Raw genomic sequence first — 12675 nt, 5'->3', positions numbered from 1 at the left:
CATTCCCCTTTCCAAAATTGATGGTGATGCTGAGCCAGCCCTGGATGGAATGGCTAGTTGTAGATCGGAGGTGGAAGTAAGGCTCTTTGGACAGCAATATGGAGCCCTAGTTCCCCCTTAGGGTGAGGAAGCCTCATGGGGAGGGAATGTATCGCCACACACCCAGGCCTAGGCAGCCCGCAGGGATATGAGAACAAGGGTCAGGAGTCACTGGTCCCTTCCAGCTCTATCTGGCTGTTGCTGGAGGTGCTTGCTGGCTTGTCCCCCTCTCTCACCCCCCCCCCCCACTCCACTGCCACACTTCACACGACCACCCTCAGGCCCCATGGGGATCTGCTGTGTCCTTGTTGCAGAGAAAGAAAGAAGGAGTGGGGATGAGATGGCTCTGACAGATCCCAGGCAGGTCTGGGGAGAGGGGGGCATTACAGATGGGATCTGTGGGCACAGCAGCCGTGTATGGGAAGGAGGGGAAGGAGGGATGCATGGGTCCCAGGCTGGGGTGTGTGCGGTCCCCATTCTGACCTCACTGACCAGGCTTCTGTCCTGGGCTTAGCCCTCTGCTCCTTGCCTGGCACTGAATGATGTGCCTCTTAGGGATTAGGCCTGGCGCTGGCATGTCCTCCCTGTGTCTTGGAGGGCTTCCTCTCCCCTCCCCCAATCACAGAGGGGGTGCTAGAGCTCCTCCCCTCTGGCTGGGACTCTAGATCCTGGGGCTGCACAACAAAGGTCTCCCTAGAATGATCCCTAAGACACACACAGAGCAGTCCTTTGAGGGGGGCGGGTGTTGTGAAAATGAGGCTACCAGTGGTCTGGGACATGCCCTTATTCCTCTTCCCCCCAGAGCCTAATTTCCCTGGGCCTCTACCCCCCACTCATCATGAAGACCTGCATATCCTGGCCCTGGCCAGGGATCTGTCTCCTCATCCAGGTCCCTCCTCCCCTGCCTGGTCAGGGGCGGAGTCTCTAGGCGCCAGGCAGGCCTGCAGGTGCCAGGCTGCCTGCATAAGGGGGGGTGCTCAGCAGCTGGTGTTTGAGGGGGCCCATCCCCCCTCGCCTGTCCAGCTCCCAGCCAGAGCCTGCTTCCTGTCTTCCCTGTCAGCACCCTGGGCAGGGGAGGGAGCAGGAAAAGGGACTGAGCTTGGAGTTCAGGCAGTGGTGGGACTGGGAGACTGCCAGCTGGAAATGACATTGGGAAGAAGGATGAGATGAGGGCCAAGAACACAGCCAGAAGACAGACAGACAGACAGAGGGTGCTGCCCAAAGGTGTGTGAGAACCATAAGGGAAATTTCAAGGCCCAAGAGACTGCAGACACCCCCCCCCCCACACACACACACACACATACACCCACAATGAAAGCAAAAGCTAGAGAGAGACCTGAGAGAGAGGCAGAGACCACCTGAGAGAACCCAAAGAGGGACAGAGACAATGTGAGATAACAGAGATGTACACTTAAAAGAGATGGAGGGTCAGAGGTCAGGTAACCAGAGGTGGAAGGCACAGTATATGTAGAAGGAGGGGGAGGTGATGTGGAAACAGCCTTCACCCCATCCCACATTGGTGAGGGGAAATTGCCTCCAGAAGAGGAGAAAGTGTGGGCTGCAAATGGGACAGCCAGGGCTGGAGGTGGGAGTGACACCCTCTTTTGGGGGACCAGTCTCTTCCCCATTAAGAAGCAGAAGCCAAAGAGGGGCAAGACTCAGGCCATGAGTGGGGCATGGTCTGACTCCATCTCTCCCCCTTTCTCTCTTGGCCACAGCTGGACTGAAAGACAGACAACTGGCAGCTGCCCTGCCTCCACTGTCCACCTGCTGATTCTGGCCCAGCCTTGGAGCCTCTGGGTGTGGAAGCTGCCCAGGGTCTATAAAGAGTGGGGGACCTGGGCTTGGAAGCAAGGGGGGTGGCGTTCATACCCAGGTACTAATCCCCATCAGGCCAAGGCAGAAGCCGAGGCTCAATGACCTTCTTAGAGATTAGTCCCCATGGTGACAGCAGGCAACTCGCCCCCTCACACTGGCTAGGTCTGAGAGGGGGGGGGGGGGGAAGCTGGGTAGGAAGAGCGGGGAACCTTCCTGAGGCATCATGGGATCACGGAAATCATGACTGGGAGGCCCCTCAGGGATCAGCAGTTAGCTTAGTTTACAGGTACAAAACTGAGGTCCCCAAGAGGGGAAGTGCCCTGCTTAAGACCACATATAGAGCCAGAAAAGGTGTGGGGACCAGAAGTCAGATCTCCAGTTTCACTCCCAAGCATTCTTTCCAGAACAGCAGAGGCCTGAACAAGAACAAAGGATTGGGATACTCCCCTCTGACCTTCCCAGTCCTCCCAAACAGGTCACAGCAGAGTGACAGGAATGGGGTGAGGCAGAAAGGCTCCTCATCCTGAGTGCTAGGCTGGCTTCCACAGGCAAGGGTGGGAAGTGGGATGCAGATCCCAGACTTATGCTTGCTGCCCTGGCTCCTCTCTTCTCCCCACCCCAGCCCCAGGGGGTGGGCAGAACCATGCAGCAAAGCCAGTTATAAACACAACAGGAACAGCTAACATTTATTGGGTGCATACAGCAGGCTGTGTTTTACATGGATTTAAATCTTCACAGCAGTTTTTAAGACTATTATTCCCATTTTACAGAGGGAAAAGCTGAGAAATAGAGTACAAGTTCATCTAACTTATAAGCAGTGGAGCTTGGATTTGAACCCAGGCAGCAGTGTAACTCCAGAGCCCATCTTCGGTGTATGATGATGGGTGGGTGGCTGAGATGATCTTCTCTAGGTGACCATGAGCGGGATATGTGCATGTGAAGGTGCATACTCAGGCGTCACTCCAACACTCAGCACAGTGCCTGGCACATAGTACATCTTACTAAATATTTGAGAAATGAGTGAGCAATGTCAGCACATCAATGAGTGTGACTTTGAGGTGTTTATTAAATGCTAGGATGTTTACCTGTGGTGCATGTGGGACCCATCCATGTGCCTGTACTCTGTGAACATGTGTATGCGTGCACACACTCCCTGTTGCCCTGTGCCAGCCTGTGCCTTTGTGTCTGGGTGAGTGGGTAGTGGTAAAAGCTGCCTTCCATCTCCCTGGATGGTGGCCAGCTCTCTATCCCTACTGAGGGGCTCTGTTTATAGCAGGATAAGACAATGGGTCTGTGTGGGTGGGGCTCCCACCCCCTCAAGACCCACCTCTTTGAGGCCCAGCTGTTGGACCCCGCTGGGGCTGAGCTGGTCTCTCACTGTTATCTCTGTCTCCCAGGAGACCAGGCCTCACAGCCCCAGGGAAAGTGCTCATCTGCCTGTTCCTGGCTCCAGACCTGGGGTGGAGGAGCAGAGCTGCAAAGGAGGGGCTGGTGATGGTACAAGGGTGCAAGAGGGCACCATTCACAGAATTTGCATCTTCAGTCACCAAAGCCCTGGCTGATTTCCCAGTGAAATGAGGGGTAAGGGTGAGAGCAGGCTGATTTGATAGGACAAGGGCCACCAGGCACTTCTCAGCTGCCCAACAGGACTGAGAAGTTGGGCCTTTTATGGGATGGGGCTCTATATGAAGGGGACATCACTTCTCTGGGGATTCTCAGGGCCTTTAATTGGGATGGGGACCTGGGTGAAAGGCCAGGATTGGTTCTGAGGGTTTCTTTGTTGGATCTACATGTCCCCATATAGGATGGGGGTATGAGTGGGATCTACAGGAAACAGAACTGGGTCTAAGGCTTTCTCTGTGAGATCTTAGGGTGCCTTATGAGATGGGTGTTTGGGTAGAATCATAAGTGGGGGAATGTCCTGAGGATTTCTCTGTGGAACTTTGGTCCCTATAAGAGATGAAGAGCCCTAACCGGTTTGGCTCAGTGGATAGAGCATCGGCCTGCTGACTGAAGGGTCCCAGGTTCGATTCCGGTCAAGGGCATATATGTTGGTTGCGGGCACATCTCCAGTAGGGGGTGTGCAGGAGGCAGCTGATCGATGTTTCTCTCTCATCGATGTTTCTAATTCTCTATCCCTCTCCCTTCCTCTCTGTAAAAAAATCAATTATATATATATATATATATGTGTATATATATATATATATATATATATTTTTTTTTTTTTTTTTTTTTAATGAACTGGATGGGTTCTCTGAGGTGATGAGACCTCTATGAGATCTTGAGGTCTCTTGAAAGTGTGGACGTGGGGACACTTTTTTGTTTGTTTGTTTTGTCTTCCTAACTCTCCCTCTCCACACCTAAAGGCCAAGGCTGTGGCTGTGGAGGAGGCAGCAATGAGGGTGCTGAGCTGGCAAACAAAGCCACCTGTGCATCCACCCTCAGGAAGCTCTGGGCAAAACTGATCGGGGAAAACAAACAGGGCCAGCTGCTGGGGGATTGGGAGGGGGGCTAAGAGGGGGTTGGATGAAGGGAGACTGGGGGACTGGAGCTGGACCAACCTAATGGACAAAGAAAGGAAGCTGGGAGGGGTCCATAGTACAGGAAAGGGACAGAAACCCAGAGTCCCATTCTGGCACACCAGGCAGGGACCCCTGACAGCCCCTTTCTTGCTCCTTCCCCTCAGTGGTTCATTCTTTCCTTTCTCCCTCAACTTTGAGGTCCAGAGTCAGGGAGGGGACCCTGACTGGGGAGATCTTGAGAGAAGTCTAGAGGTCTTCTGGGCAACTAGCTATTGGCAGTGCTTGGTGGGTGTGCAGACAGCTAGAATGAAAAGCTGTGGACTGTAGGGTGGGGGCAGTGGTACCTATACACCATCTTCCTGATGAGGAAGCTGAGGTACAGGGGAGGGGAGAGGCTGGCTAGTGCCCCACAGCTTCATAGTGCAAGCCAAGATGGGAACTTAGGACTAGAAGAGGAGCAGTGGCCCTGCTCACCCCACACACAGGGTCCCCACCCCAAATCTCAGCCGGACTCCTAATTCTAATTGGATCTCAGCTGTACTACTACCACCACTTCCCCCAAGTCTTTGAAACACACACACACACACACACACACACACACACACACACACACACACACCCTCCTACGGAATACAGTCTTCTGATCTGACCAACACCTGGACTGGAAACAGCCCTCCCAGGTGGAGCCCCAACTTCAGGGGCATGCCCAGACCCTGGGCCCCAGCTCCTGTAAACACAGCGTCCAGTCTGACAGACACCCCGCAGCCTCGGATCTAACACCCGGGCCCGCGTCACCGACCGGGCGAAGACGCACAGCCTGACGCACTCGCAATGGGCGCCCGCCCGCCACCCCTCCCAACCTCAACCTCCTACCAGCTGCCTCTTCCACCAGCCCGGCGGCCTCAGCTTCCCTCCCAAAGCAGCCCGTCCGCGCCTCCTGGTGGCTGAATCCAGAATTCTACAATAGAGATAGGGGAGAAAGGCAGAAGGGAGGGAAAGAGAAATTGGGTTCCTCACCTCGCACTGCTGCCATAGTCCCGATTTGGGAAGCCAAGGCAAAAGGCCAGGACACCGAGTCCAGGGTTGGTTCTTGCCTCCCTTGATAGTTTGTATTTCTCCTTTATGGTTTTGGGGAAATTATGGTCTCTTTGTGTCTCTCCAAACCTCCTCGAGGGCAGGGAGTCAGGGGACTGGGCGTGGTCTGACCCATCCCCAATCAAACCTGGCCATGGTTCCCTGCTCTGACTTAAACCCTCCTAACTTGGACTTTATTCCCCATGTTGTAGGACATTCACCTTCACATACACTGTGATCCTCAAGCGCAATTCCTTGCCAGTAAGAGAGAGACACAGGGGAGGGGAGACTTTGGCTGCCCTCAGCACCTGTTCTTGGCACTCCAGAACTTCAGGGTGGGGAACTTGGTAGGATGGGCAAACCATTACTCCTGCACTCTCATTGTAGAATTTCCTCTACACCCCATCCCCATTGGACATTTGACCCAACCTGACCACCTTATTCACTCATTCAAGATTTACTCAGCGTCTACTTTGTGTCCAGCATGGTGCTAAGGTTTGAAAATAACAAAACTGACACAGCCTGCTTAAAAGGAGCTTACATTTGGTCTAAAAGAAGACACTCAGCACACCCATAAACACTCATAAACAAAAAAAATGAAAAAGATTTACAGTGACAAATGATACAAAGAAAACAGGGTGATGTGATGGACAGTAAATGTCAGAAACAGGGTCAGCCATGCCAAGATCGTGTGACTAGGACACTCGAGGGAATGAATGGGGAACAGCACATGCAAGGGCACAGAGGTGGCTAGAAATCCTGCTGCAAGTTGTGAGGAAACGTCTTCCTTGGGGCCTCCCTTAGGGCCCCAAACCTTTCACCTCCTCCCCTCACCCCAGCTGGCGGGGGGGGGGGGGGGGGGGGGTTGGGGGCGAGGGCCTAACAGAAACCCAGGTTCACATCTCTGCTGGGACACTTCCTCCACCACCTTCCGCAGGACCGTCCTAAGCTGCTGCTTCTTCTGTGAAGTGCAGGGCAAGAACAGCTCCTACCTCTCGGATATGGTGTGAGAATTAGCTGAGCAGAGCGCCTGGCCTGAACTAGGCGATCAGTGATCAGCTGCTGGCTCTCAGGTAGGCATGGGGACCCCAGCCCAGTCCCTGGCGGCTGGTAACTACTTTAGCCACTTCCTTAGTTACTATTATTCTAGGTGCTTTGTAAATCCGAGCCCTCCCTTGGGCGGTTCAAATTTCCTGCGCTCAGCACTGCCTTGTGTCCCTCCGCTCAAGAAAATCCAGGAATGAACAGGGGGTAGATGCAGAGACAGAGCAGCATTGAACAGACTGTCAAACTACAGTGGGAAGCCTGGGGAGGGTTTGGGGGCGGGGGTTAAGAGATCAACCGAAGGACTTATATGCATGCATATAAGAATAACCAATGGACACAAGACACTAGGGGGTAGGGGCCGGGGGAATGTCCAGGGGGGAAAAAAGGAGACATATGTAATACTCTTTGTAATACTTCAAGAAATAAAAATTATTTTAAAAAAAAAAGAAAATCTAGGAATACAGCGCGGATCTGGGAACTCAATTTGGGAGGAAAGAGGCTGCGATGGAGCCATCTTACAGGGAAGAGAAGACTGAAGGGTGTGAGGAAAGTCGCTTTCGGGAAGCCTGTCTATCTCTACCCTAGCGTCGCCCAAAAGAGAGGCCTCGACCTAGGGCTGAAGAAAGGGTGGACTTTAGGCATTGGGAAGAACTTTTGTGCCTCCAGTCGGAAATGCGCAGTTTCAGTGAGGCCTCTGGGTAGTCTGGTACCTCTAGTCCTGAGGGTCTGGGCCAGGGAGGGCGTTTTCTGCTCGAGGTCGCGTGCGCCTTGCCTGGCTCTGGCCCCCCCCCCCCCCCAGAAAAAGCTGAGTCACCCTTGGTTGCAGGGTGCGCGGGACGTGTGCCTCAGCACTTTCTAGTGTAATCCCCGAGGACAGGGGTCAGATCCGAGGCTGCGGGAAAGGCCTCGGCTCCTCAGGGGACAGCAGAGCTGCCCGCAGCCTGCCCGCTGACTCAGCTCCCTCCAGCCCAGCGGGAGAGGGCGTGCGGAGGGAGGCGAGGCTGAGTATAAAGCCCCGCACGCCCGGCCCCTGCTCAGTCTCTCCATTTCCGTCAGTACCGCGCTCACCTGCCTGGTGAATAGTCCGTGCTGGGGCAGGGTCTTTTCAGGGCGGAGGAGGGCGAGATGGCGGAAAGCCACTAGCAACCCGGGTCCAGACCCCGGGGCCTTCTCCCTCAACCCGGGTTCGATGGGCCTGGGCCTGGCTCCGGAGGGGTTTCGCGAGATGCTGAGCACTTGGTCCTGTCCTTCTTGCCACAGTGGCATGAGCTGCGCCCTCCGCGCCGGGCCGGCTGGAGTCCGCCTGCCTCACACTCCGAGAGAAAGAGGACTCCAGGGCCGCCGCGGTGGGCTGTTGAGTGACTGCACGAACACCTGCGAGCGCGGAGGTCTGCGAAGGGTGCGCTTATCAAGGTGGAACGCGGTGTGTGAGTGATCGCCCAGGTGCGGCTGGGCTGCGGGGCTCTGGGCTGAGACATCATCTCTCAGCCCTCCGTTCCCCAGCCTGTAAGCCCTGCCTGATAAAGACCCACCAACAGAGGAAACCCTCTGGCCTCCCCCAAATCCCCAGCTGCCTCAAGACCAGTCATACGACAGAGTGCGAGCTAAAAGAATAAAGGCGGAAAGGGAACCTTTGCTGCAGAGGCGGGGGAGCTGTGGGGCCAGCTTGAACAATGAAGAGGTTTCCAGTTTAATCTCCTCTCCAAAGTTAGATGGCTCTGCGCTTCATTTAACAAAAGAAGCCAAAGCTCTTCCACTGGATCCACCTTGGTATCCTAGAGGAGAGCTGACTGTTGTATCATAGGCTGCTACGCAGGTTGGGGTGCAGTAGGGTTCCTACACCTACTTTTGCAGGCATCTAAATTCTTGATGTAGAAGCACTTGGTTGGGTGACCTTTGTAAGCTGGAAAATTATTTCCACTCTAAGGGCACTGAGCTGGAAGTCTGGACCCCTCAAACCCTGTTCAGGGTGTTTAGCCCTAGAGGAGATGGTCTGCCATGCAATGGATGCGTCAGGGAAAGGGCCTGGGATTAGAGGAAAGGATCGGGTTTCTCAATCTTTTCAATCACAGCCACAAGGGGGAGGGGGAGGAAATAGTGCTGCTGGGCAGATGCTTCCCAGCTCCCCTTACCTTTCCCCAGCTGGATGGCCTATGAGTACCCCAATTTCCAGGGACAGCAAACCATTCTGGAGAAGGGTGACCATTCTTGCTAGAGCGCCTGGAATGACAGTGGTGGCCACCACAGCAGCGACCAGCTGCTCTCTTTCCGGTCTGTGTTCTGCCGGGTGAGCACAGCTCTCCCCCTCTTCTTCTCCCTCCTAACTCCTGGATCCAGGCCCTGGTCCCACCGTGCTGCCTCCAAAAGGACATCCACTGACTGGGGGTGCATAAACAAATCTTTCTTAGATGGGTGGTAGTGGCATTACTTCCCAGAACTAGAGGGCTGTCCATAAGATTGGATGGTGGGCCTAAGCCAGACGTTGAAGATCAGCACCACGGACAGCGCTGAGTACCCTGCTGGTGAGGCCAGGGACTGGGAGGTGGAGGGCAGAGAGCAAGCGTCTCCAATCCAGGAGACCAAGGAGCCTTTCAGGGGGAAGAACCTGGTACTGTGGAAGCCCAGACCATACCAACACTGATGCCCTGGCCTATCTGTTCTGACTCTGCCATCCAACCCATTAGTTGGGCTGCCCAGGGTTCTGGGCAGGGGACTGGGTTAGTCAATGAGGCCCTTAGGGAAACTGTCTTCATTAATGGACCAGATTTCTCTCAAGACTTCTAATTTTCCTCATGAAAAATAGGTCAATGTCACAAGATACTTTCCAGCCCTGACCTGGAAAGGTCTCTGGGACACCCCCTTCAGTCTCACCACCTCAATCCAAAGCCATAGAAGAGACCAGACTGGGAATCTCTGAGCACCCCAGCTTTTCAGGCTGCTAGGAAGCTAATGGAATAACTGCCAGGAGTGTTTGTGGAGCCTAATTATCTGCATGACCTGTGTTGGCAGTGAAGTGAGGGGAGTGATGCTGAGAATGTACCCATTAACACCTCTTTGGAGGGCTGACCCCTACCTTTCTGTGCCTCAGAACCACAGTGACAACCCTGTGACACTATTTGAGGGGGACAACTTCCAGGGTTGCAGGTTTGAACACAGTGATGACTACCCATCCCTGCCCTCCATGGGTTGGGCCAGTAGGGATGTGGGTTCCCTTAAAGTCAGCTCTGAAGCATGAGTCCTGGGACTGGGATAAGGGAGATGAGAAGAACAGAGAGGAGAGTGAGGAAAGGAAATGGGCATGCTAAAAGACATAGTAAGAGAGATGTTGGAGACTGGAGGACAGAGGGAAGAGAGGTGATGGGAGACTTGGAGGGAAGCAGAAGAAAGTGAAATGGTGGAGATTGGGAGGGAGGGGCAGGTCATAGGAGTCAGGGGAACAATATAGGGATGGGGAAAATATTAAAAACTTGGATGAGGAGGCAGTGGAGGGCAGGAATAGGGGACATGGTCAGGAAGGTGATAGGAAGATGTGGACCAGTGAGCAGGGCAGGAAGAGATCTATGTAGGAAAGCAATGGTGTTGGAGCTGAGGGTTGGGAACTGTGAAAGGAGGACTACTACTAATGGAGGATATTGATGGGGGCAGGGGCAGAGCCTACTTACCACCCTTTTGCCTTCGCTGGTCTAGGTGGGTGGCCTACCAATACCCAGGCTACCAGGGTTACCAGTATGTATAGGAGCAGGACTAGCATGGCAGGGAGCTCCATACCTACAGCGAATTTGGCACACAGGTCCATACTGGGCAGCTGCAGTCCATTCGAAGAGTACAGCAATAGGCCATATGGCCCCAACACCTCTCCTGAGGACCCTCAATAAAGCCTCCTGAATCTGCCTGCCCTCTTGCCTCTTTTTTTGTGTCTTGCTTTGTGATTTCCATCCTCATCTTTCTGAGGGTCCTTCCCTGCCAACCTGACTTTCCCTTCAGGCTTCAGGACCTTTGATTATGGAGCATAACTGAATTAGTGTGTGGCTAGACTCATGGGGCTGAGAGGAAACTGCTGGGAAGAGTCTTGGGTATCCTGTTAACTACAACTAGTCCCACATCACTCCTTGGTAAAGGCCCATCAGCTTGGGATGGACACTGTGGCCACATGGCACTGTTGCCATCCCCTGGTTGGAGGGCACACAGCTCCACAGCAGGATTTAATGCTGCATTTCAGTCCTGGGACAGGCACCATCATGCAGGGCAGGGCTCTGTGCAGGAGCTCTGTTGGGTTCAACTTTAACCCCTACGGCATTTCCAGTCTTTATTGTCACCTCCCTCCCTTTTTGGCTAGAGAAGCCTGCATCCTTTTCCCAGCCTTATAAAATCTCTGCCTTACAGAAAAGCAAGAGTGTGAGAGGAGGAATTAGTGGGAGGTTTCACTGTCTACCAGGACCTTCTAAGGGGGAGACTTCCTCTCTCTGAACAGAGCCTCCAGACCCTTTGTCTGAATAATAATGATCCCTCACATTGCTTGAACTCCAGCATTTTCATACCCCTCCTCTCTACTGTTCCAAAGAACTCACTCTTCGTTCTTCCTCTTCCTTTCCACCCTTAGGAGAACTGGTGAGCTGGAGAGGCAACCCCTCAGCCACTGACTACAGTGAGCCTGGGTTATGGAGCAGGTAGCAGAAGCCCACAGACATGGCAGGACTGAGTGTGGCAGCAGCCACCAGAGCCCCTGCCACCAATGTAGTTTCTTCCTAGTTTCCTCTTTTGTCCAGGTAATAACACCCTCAGTCCCACAGGCTCTGGGGAGTCCTCTCATCATGTCCCTCCCTCAGGAACGCTTGTGTTTTCCAGACCCTAGTGGGCTTATCAATGCGGAGGGGTGGCTCAGATCATTGCCCCAACTGAGGGGAGGCAGGGTGATGTTGAAAAGCAGTCAGACTTGGACCTGGAAGTCCCCGCGGGTCCTGCTGTGCAGTCAGGCATCTGCTCCCTGGGGGAAGAGCCCTGAACTAGAAGTCAGAACACCAGAAGTCAGACCCAATCACATACCACCCCTGAGCTTCGATTCCCTCTTTTGTAAACTGGGGCTAGTGATCCCTGCCTTATCTGTGTCACACGGATGTTTGGAGGATTCGTTGAGAACCCCCTGAAAATGCTTGTGGTGTTATGGAAAAGCACTGGGGCAGTCAATTAGGACCCTCCTTTCCTTCCTGTCTCCCCCCCCATGGATTCCAGAGTTAGGTCCAGAAACCAAGGGACAGCGTTCTAGGTGGGGTCTATTGCAGATGATTCTCCTAACACTCCATGCTTCATCCATTTCGCCAATAAAAAACCTGGACCTCCTCTGAGAGGGAGAAGCCTCAGTGAGGCTACCCACTTAATTGGTGACTTGAACAAGGGCTCTTGACCCCAATCCATGCTAAGTGGAGGCTCACCTAAGCTGTGGCTTAAAGCCTCAGGCCTCAGAAAAGCTCCAAACTTTTCTGGGCCCCAAAGGAGCCTGGGAGTCCTGCCTAGTCACAGGCTCCTAACTGTCTCTTTGGGGGATAGTAGCAGTAACAATAGCTAAATGCTTAGAGAGAGCCTTGTCTGAGCAGTCAGCATGTGTTGTATAAGCCTTATAATCCTGTGTAATAGGTAGTATAATCCCCATTTTACAGATGAAGAGACTAAGGTGGAGAGGTTATGTAACTTTTCCAAAAGTCACACTAGGATTAGAGACCCAGAGTTGAACCCAGACAAACTGGCCTCAGAGCCCAGCAGGCCATCTCCCCACTCCATTTTGGGAAGCAGACAATGGGCAAAGGGAGATCTGGTCTCTACCATCAGCTGAGCTGTTCTCTCTCTGGGGGGGTCTGTGGCTGCTGGAAAGAGCAAGATGGCTTCAGAAACTGGCAGTGTGACCCTGAACAGGGCATTATCTGTCTCTAAGTATCAGTGTCCTCACCTGTACAACAAGGGAGTTGGGGAAGCTAATATTTGTAACAACTTTTGTTTTCCCAGACCTGGGGGTCAGACTCTGCTCCCCACACTGACAACAAAGGTGTGGGGGCTGCAGAGGCCCATTCCAGGCAGACTGGTGGCTTGCAGAACCCTGTGGGACCTGTACCATGCCTGGAACTTGCTCTTTGGCTGCACTCAGCCAAAGGCCAAAGCGGGTAGAGGAAGACAATTCCTTACC

At 53.6% G+C, this 12675-nt stretch overlaps 1 protein-coding gene across 1 annotated transcript; it reads left to right on the top strand.

The window, feature by feature from the left end:
* The first annotated feature begins 6532 nt into the window (after positions 1 to 6532).
* Positions 6533 to 10335, top strand: CRYBA2 (crystallin beta A2). Its single transcript, XM_059704858.1, is given in 7 exon segments — positions 6533 to 6563; positions 7770 to 7829; positions 7832 to 7903; positions 7906 to 7927; positions 8643 to 8787; positions 9589 to 9731; positions 10188 to 10335. Coding segments are annotated over 7 exon segments (621 nt in total).
* The last annotated feature ends 2340 nt before the right edge of the window (positions 10336 to 12675 follow it).

The sequence above is a fragment of the Myotis daubentonii genome, chromosome 7 (assembly GCF_963259705.1).
Source record: "Myotis daubentonii chromosome 7, mMyoDau2.1, whole genome shotgun sequence".
Classification (NCBI taxonomy): Eukaryota; Metazoa; Chordata; class Mammalia; order Chiroptera; family Vespertilionidae; genus Myotis; species Myotis daubentonii.
This window is presented reverse-complemented; position numbering and strand designations above follow the sequence as displayed.